Source organism: Maniola jurtina, chromosome 13, assembly GCF_905333055.1.
Source record: "Maniola jurtina chromosome 13, ilManJurt1.1, whole genome shotgun sequence".
NCBI lineage: Eukaryota > Metazoa > Arthropoda > Insecta > Lepidoptera > Nymphalidae > Maniola > Maniola jurtina.
In genome coordinates this window covers 11,115,626-11,124,206 of record NC_060041.1, presented here as the reverse complement: position 1 = coordinate 11,124,206, position 8,581 = coordinate 11,115,626, and the positions used below count along the sequence as shown (strand labels likewise).

Here is an 8,581-nt window from a genome sequence, read left to right as displayed (position 1 = left end):
TTTCCGGGATAAAAAGTAGCCTATGTGCTAATCCAGGATATTATCTATCTCCATTCCAAATTTCAGCCAAATCCGTCCAGTAGTTTTTGCGTGAAGGAGTAACAAACATACACACACACACACACACACACATACAAACTTTCGCCTTTATAATATTAGTGTGATTATTATATGGGAGCATTAGATTATTATTGTGAGTCCTTGATGTCTGTTAGTTAACGATTACAGGCAAGTCGATATAGATTATAGCATTTTAAAAACTGAATCCAAATATACCTATACCTATGTAATTAGGGTTAAAAGAACTAAACTGTTGGAGTCTAATTTTATAATATTTAGTAATCGGTAGTTCATTCAATCCTCAGAGCAAGTAGTAATTACTTTGAGAATCAATCTGTGTTTAATCATGCAATCAGTTGACATTCCCACACGATTTCCGGGATAAAAAGTAGCCTATGTCCGTCCCTGGGATATAACCTAACCCTGTACCAAATTTCGTCAGAATCGGTTAAACTGTTGGGCCGTGAAAAGGTAGCAGACAGACAGACACACTTTCGCATTTATAATATTAGGTAAATTAGTATGGATTAGTTTAAAAAAACGTAACCGGATTATTAAAAAGTAAAACCTAAAGTTATAATACAAAACCTAGTTCGTAAATAAACTAGCTCAAAATTTATGTTCTGTTTGCATGTATATCACTTAATAACTCTTTAACGTAAATATTGGCGCACGTAAATCCGTTTTTTATTTTATACCTCGCAAGTGAAGTTAAAAATGTATCAATAAACATCCACTTTATTGGTAGTGTTTTGCAAAAACCTTGTAGTGAGGCGGGGGGCCACTTTAATGTGATATAGGTTTATGATACCACACCGTAAGCCGTAGGTCACAATAGCGGATTTTCTTAATTTATACCTGTTTATTTTCTTAGAGTTCCGTACCTCAAAAAGAAAAACGGAACCCTCATAGGATCACTTTGTTGTCTGTCTGTCTGTCGGTCAAAAAATCCTATAAGGTACTTCCCGTTGACCTAGAATCATGAAAAGCAGGTAAGTAGGTCATATAGCACAAGTAAATCTGAAAACCGTGAATTTGTGGTTACATCACAGAAAAAAAATTAAAATGTGTTTCAATTTTCAAAGTAAGATAACTATACCAATTGGGGTATCATATGAAAGGGCTTTATTTTAAAACAGATTTTTATTTATTTTTATGCGTAATACATAGTTTTTGATTTATCGTGCAAAATGTCGAAAAAAATAGCCAGGTATATATTATACCCTCGATGCGCGAGTCCGACTCGCACTTGGCCGGTTTTTTTTATTTAATTATTTCATACTAATATTATAAATGCAAAAATGTGTCTGCCTGTCTGACTGTCAAAGATTACTGGCATTCCGGAGAGGCTTCTTGTCCCTGATAAAGAGTTGTTTCCGGATTTCCAAAACTTAGGTAAATCCACGCGGATGAAGGCAGTATTATCTAGTATTTTATGTATTAATTGAAGTAAATTATTGCCTAGTAATTCACCTGCCTACCTCACCTTTTACTTCTAAAGAATTTTAGATCCCATAAAGCATCGACTACAACTAAAAACAAAAATGGCAAATGTAAAACTATATAAAAATATTATATTATTATACTAGCATAAATTAAAAATATGTTTTTTTTTATATTTATTCAAGCGTACCTCGTAAACAAACTATGTACCTACTCTGTCTTTAGTAACAAATCAGTGTCGAACCTTGCGCTAAAAACCTTATAAAACTCATAACGACCAGGAAGCTTTTACAGCTTTTATACGGCCTCCAAGCTCTTTATGGTCCTAAACGGTCAAATGTTAAACTTAAATTGATAGTTTACTCTTAATGACTTAGCTCATTCATCAGTTTTATAGGACCTACAATATCTGCGAAAGAAATCATTTGACTACGAGTAATTTCCTGACTTCAAAAGATTTGAGAACTTGCAAAGTAATTGATAGCATCTTGGGGTAGTCCTGATTTAATGTAGGTGGATTTTTCTTTAGTGGACTGTGGACTTACACACAAAGTTTCTAGACCTAGTAGTTTAAGCTGTACGTTGATAGGTATATTCGTTCGTTGGCACAACATATAGCAGGTACTCAACACCATGTTTAAGTTAAGTTAGTTTTTAAGTTTTATATTTTATATTTTAAGTTTTATTTATTTTTTAAGTTTTATATTTTAATTGTGTTTTGTATTACCTGTATGTTGATCCAATGAATAAAGTTAATTCTATTCTATTCTATTCTATATACAATATACAGTTAGTCATAAGATAAGCAGGTAAAATGTGTTTTTAATTTGTTGGTCACTTACTTTTTTACATCTAAATAAAGTATTGTTGCACTAAATTGACTTCAAGGTACAGAAATGTCATACTTCTTGCGTCGTGGAACTTACATTGGGTATTTTTTGGAAGGCCGGGAAAATAACGTTCCCCCGGAATTTCTGTAACCTAAACCAATGCAGATGAAGTTGGGGGTATAAGCCAGTTTAATGGATGGTTTTAATATTGTATATGTATATCGACACCTTGGGGTAGAAAGGTGGTATAAACCATTTTACCCAAAATGAGTTATGTATGCAGTCTTATTTAGAATTTTTCGCTCTACCGATTGATCTATATAACACTTTCAAATTCGCAAATAAATGGTTTTTACGGCCCATGTGACTTCAACGTCTAAACAAAGTTTTTATTGGAATTTATGATGTAAGAACCAAAAAAAATATTATTGCTATGACCACTTGGAGTAATACCATATTTTTTTACAAGTTCAGGTTGTAAAAGACAGTAGATTCGAGTCAAGTACGGTGTACTACCAAAGTAATGAATTGCGCTTGGTTGTAAAAACCAAAGTTCAGTTTGACTTCGATTTACAGCCTTTTAACTCTATACGTTTAGTACAATTTAGTTTTTACACCCTGAGCTCAAGTACATCAACTGACCGTAAAGTATTTACACCCATCCGGAACACATTCGTGAAGAGCAAATTGGCTTTAATATCTCTAAGCAATTTTTGACAAATAAATTGAAAAGTACTTACTCCGTTCGAAAAAATACGTTTGAAGCCAAACGCCGCGCCGAGAGCTGCCGATTAAAGTAGAAATACCTACATCGTCGGCGACTCGTCATACTAATTTTAGATATTATGATTGCTTAAAAATAAGGTTCATTTTACAATAGTCACGTGTCTCCCTTTCTAGTTCTTATGAACTTCATAGATTAGAGTAAGATAGATAGTAGTCAAAGAATTTCGTTTTGATTATTGTTTTCTCAAGAGTCCGGCTGGCGTGGTTCAATTGTAAACGGATAGCCGTACAATTGACATCGTATTAAGAATTTGTTATACTTCTTTGATAAAAAGCAAGGTGATGGTGTAATTTATCGAATGTTGCGATGGAAAACAAACTGAATTCATTACTTGAAAGACGGAGAGTACTTCAATCATTGTTAAAACTACGAAATCGAGTGCCAGAAAGGTAAGCTACGTTATACCTAATTATTTTCCTTACTTTAGCTTCGTTAGTGCTTTCCTGTTTTTGATAATAAGTGTTAATTATTAGTACCGATGTGTTATACAGTGTCACTAACTTTTCTAAACCGATGATATTACTGTTGAACTTAGTGTTAGAAAAAGTGACGGTCATTTCGAAAACGGCGACACTTAGTGTCAAATATAGCCACCGTCGTCGGGTTAGAAAAGTCGGCACTATAGTTATTATTATAGTTTAGTTAAGTACCTATAATGTTATCAATATTAGCACCTGCCTAATAATAATAATGCCTGAGTATAATACTTGAATAGCTTATTTTTTAAAATAATAATATAGTTAAGTACCCAGATAACCGTGGTCGTAACGAACACCAGACGAAATACATGGTTTATACACCAATTTAGCTTTCAATACTTTTTTGTCTTGACGGTTTTAGTGGTTTATACGACGCAGTTTACTATTTCTCAAGGCTTTTACTGCCTACTCATATCTTGCCTCTGAAAAAATGTGTCTTCACGTCATGATAATATTTTCTTTTTCTAATGTTCAGATAAATAAATTTAAATAATTATTTGGCACCGGGATATTAGAGACTCCTGTTAGAGGGGATCTATAGTGGAATACTATGAATGACAAAAACACAGTCTCACAGTCAATATTATTATGTGAACCCGCAGATGACTATCATTAAAATTAGGTATAATTTTTACTTACAGATTGAATCACGAACAACAAGGTGAGATAGGCAGATACAAAAGCATTGATAAAAATAGCAATGATGTAAATCAGAGCTCAGATATCATAGAAGGAAGTGATACAGAAAGCCCACCAAAAAGAAAAAAAGTACTAAAAGAAAATATTATAATACATAGCAGCAGCAGCGAAAGTAACTTCAATACTAGAAGTATTGAAGTACCCCGATCAAATACATCTTTCTTTGGAGAAAATGCTGGTGTTCCGAACAGTCCATTAAAAAGTACTGATGCAAAGAAGCAAAGTAAAGTTGAGATTATTTCTATCGACGTAATAAAACACGGGAACAGTACTGAAACCACGACGTGTTTGGAGCCACTTGTAACACCATACCAGTATTTTTACGAGCCACCTGCTACTTCCGGCAACACTCAGCCCTCAGCTTCGTGCTCCCTGGGTCCTGATGAAACTCCGTTCTTACCGACGAGCTACCCACCTGCTGTTTCTGGAGACGCTCAGCCTTCAGTTTCGTACTCCATGCGTTCTGATGAAACCACGTGCTTGACGACGACCTACCCACCTGCTGCTTACGGAGATGCTCAGCCCTCAGCTTCGTGCTCCCTGGGTCCTGATGAAACCCCGTGCTTAACGACGAGCTACCCACCTGCTGCTTACGGAGATGCTCAGCCCTCAGCTTCGTGCTACCTGGGCCCTGATGATACCCCGTGCTTAACGACGAGCTACCCACCTGCTGCTACCGGAGATGCTCAGCCCTCAGCTTCGTGCTCTATGCGTTCTGATGAAACCGCGTGCTTGACGACTACCTATCAACCTGTTGCTTACGGAGATACTCAGCCCTCAGCTTCGTGCTCCCTGGGTCCTGATGAAACCCCGTGCTTAGCGACGAGCTACCTACCTGCTGCTACCGAAGATGCTCAGCCCTCAGCTTCGTGCTCCATGCGTTCTGATGAAACCGCGTGCTTGACGACGAGCTACCCACCTGCTGCTTACGGAGATGCTCAGCCCTCAGCTTCGTGCTACCTGGGCCCTGATGATACCCCGTGCTTAACGACGAGCTACCCACCTGCTGCTACCGGAGATGCTCAGCCCTCAGCTTCGTGCTCCATGCGTTCTGATGAAACCGCGTGCTTGACGACTACCTATCAACCTGTTGCTTACGGAGATACTCAGCCCTCAGCTTCGTGCTCCCTGAGTCCTGATGAAACCCCGTGCTTAGCGACGAGCTACCTACCTGCTGCTACCGAAGATGCTCAGCCCTCAGCTTCGTGCTCCATGCGTTCTGATGAAACCGCGTGCTTGACGACGACCTATGCTCACGGAGATACTCAGCCCTCAGCTTCGTGCTCCCTGGGTCCTGAAGTAACTCCATGCTTAATGACGAGCTACCCACCCGCTGCTTCCGGAGACGCTCAACCCTCAGCTTCGTGCTCCCTGCGTCCTGATGAAAAAGGAACTCCAGAAATGAAGCAAAATACAAAACGTAAAAGATTATCGTTTAAAAGGTCCTTATACGTAGAGTTTTTGTCAGAAGATGAATTAATGGATTTTAGTGGAGGAAGTTCCGATGAGTGGTCGTGTAATGAATCTGAAGCAAGCGATAGTCCTGAGAAAAAAAAGAAAAAACTAAGTAAAAGGGCAATCAAAGAAGATAATATTGATAGTGTAAATAAACGTAAGAAGAAAAAACCTATTAATAAAAGAAAGCAACGGAAACAACTTAAAGATGAAGGTAAAAGCTACGAAAAAAGAGAAGGAAACTTAGTACCAGAAAAAACTATGGGACGAAATCCTTGTGAGCCAAATAAATGTAAAAGGGGTTGTTATGATATTTCCGAAGAAAAAAGAAATTCCATTTTCAATTTCTACTGGAGCTTAGATTTGCAGAGGAAAAAAGACTGGCTTGTCAATTGTACTCGCTTAGTTCCGGTTTCACGCACAAGAACATCTCATGAAAGCAGGAGAAGTCTTACTTATGAATATTTCATCAACGACGGTGAAGATCGTAAGAAGGTGTGTCAAAAGTTTTTACTTCAAACCCTCAATGTAACTCAAAAATTTTTACTGTACACTCTGTCGCATTCTAAAGAAGGCATGGCCCAAAATGAGTTGAGGACACGCAATGTTCCTGCCAAATATTCTTCCGATGATAAAGAATACGTGAAGATGTTCATTGAAAAGCTACCTGCAGTGCCTTCACACTACACCCGGAAACGATCAAGTAGGGTTTACCTTCCTCAGGAACTCAAAAACGTTACTAATTTGTATAGAATTTACCAGAAACAGTGTGAAAGTAATCATAAGCAACCTGTTGGAGAATCTGTTTTTAGAATGATATTCAACAATGAATACAATATCAGTTTTCATACGCCAAAGAAAGATAAATGTCTTTTGTGTACAAAAGCAGAGCGCAATGAGAACATGAATGAAGCAGAAAAAAAGAAATTAGATACACATTGTAAAGAAAAGAAATCTATGTACAGAAGATTTTCAGCTCACCAAAAATTCAGAAGTCTTAACAATGACACACTGACCACAAGCTTTGATCTGCAAAAGGTGCTAACCACACCTCATGGAGATAGTATGCTACTAGGATATTCCAGAAAATATGCAGTATTCAATTTCACTTTGTACGAAAGTGGGACTCAAAATGGATATTGCTATGTTTGGGGAGAGTGTGATGCGAAACGAGGCAGTCAAGAAATTGCTACTTGTTTATATAAATACTTTGAAGAAGTTGATAAAAGAAAGGTGAAACATTTGATTCTTTACTGTGATTCCTGCGTGGGACAAAACAAGAACAGGATAGTCTTGTCTGTTATTAATCAGTTCCTGAAGCGATCGAAAAGCTTAGAGACTATTCAAATAAATTTTTTGCTACCAGGACATACTTACATGCCTGTGGATTCCATGCATGCAACGATTGAAAAAGAAATTCAAAAGCTCACAGTATGGAGCCCCTCGCAATGGCTACCTTACATTTCAGCTGCACGAAAACGTCCGCGACCCTACCAAGTCAATATTTTGGAACATGAAGACTTCATCAACTGGGAAGCTCTTGCATTAAAAACATTTACAAAAGAGACACAAAAAAAAATTAAATTCCAACAAATCAGGATTGCGACATTTAAAAAAAGAAATAAAAATAAAGCAGAAATTAAATACTCGATGTGCGAAGACGCACTCCAAGAAACAATCAATCTTTATGAAGAATCTACAAAAAGGAAAAAGGGAAAGGGGAAAGGGAGAGGGACAGGAAGATTCAAAGGAAAGGGAAGAGGAAGAATTCATGATAACGACGACGATACAAATAGCGAACAAAGTTCCATCCAAGGAGAAGAGTTGGTATTGCGAAAGTTGTATGACCGTCGGCTGCCCATTTCAACTGTAAAATACAACGATTTGAAACGTTTATGTGAAAATGGAACTATACCAAAACCATATCAACACGAATATTTGAATTTACCTCATGAATCTTTACAAGACTGCCTCCTAGATACAGATGAAGACGATGAAGATGACCAAGATGAAAGTTAATTTAAATGTAAAGTACCGTCAAGTTTTATATATTTGTAATTATAAGAAGATAATGTTCTGAGCAACTTTGTTGATGATTACTGACGTACGAAAAATTGTGAAATAGTTATTCAATTGTCTTAACGAAACACGAACGTATTTTTACAGTTGTAATTACTGTCACCGTATTGTATTGTCATTAACATTGTGTTTATGTTTTCTGGAATAAAAACATGATTAAACAAAAAATGATTTTTATTTTATACTTAGTTTTTAGTAGATTCATTTAAAAAAATTGACTAAATTTGATTCATCAACTGATAAAAAAAATTGGAATAAGTTCACACATAGGTACTAGTAGGTAATGTGGGATATTTAGGTAAGTATAGTGGTTTTTGCTACCAATTTACAGTGAGGTATGTAATATTACTATAAAGTTATTATAGTTACACTCCCAACATTTGAAAGGTATTGATTTTATGACTTTCTTTTTTTATGTTAGTGGTTTTTAAGCTCAATAACAACAACTTACATCTAGTTACGACTCATTACAATGCAACAACTCAAATTATCGTGGGGTGTATTAAACATGTTTCAAAAAATAATTGGTCGTAAATCCACACTAACTTTTAAACTAAGAGACTGACAATAAAATAAGCCTGTCCATTGCAAAGAGCATAAAAAATTAACAAATTTGACTTAATAGGGTCAATATACATACATGAACAAAAAAGTTATTAGCCAAAATGTTTTTAAAATTTCGTTTTTTGCTCGTCCTGAAAAGTAGGCTTTTGGCTTTTACGACCTTTGTACCCCAAGGTAGCGTCGAC

The 8,581-nt window shown here is 36.5% G+C and overlaps 1 protein-coding gene across 1 annotated transcript; it reads left to right on the top strand.

Moving 5' to 3' along the window:
- Positions 1-2,542: 2,542 nt before the first annotated feature.
- Positions 2,543-8,570, top strand: LOC123870703. Its single transcript, XM_045914076.1, has 2 exons — positions 2,543-3,509; positions 4,241-8,570. Exons 1-2 carry the CDS (start codon positions 3,427-3,429, stop codon positions 7,770-7,772), a joined length of 3,615 nt encoding a protein of 1,204 aa, XP_045770032.1. The 5' UTR covers positions 2,543-3,426; the 3' UTR covers positions 7,773-8,570.
- The last annotated feature ends 11 nt before the right edge of the window (positions 8,571-8,581 follow it).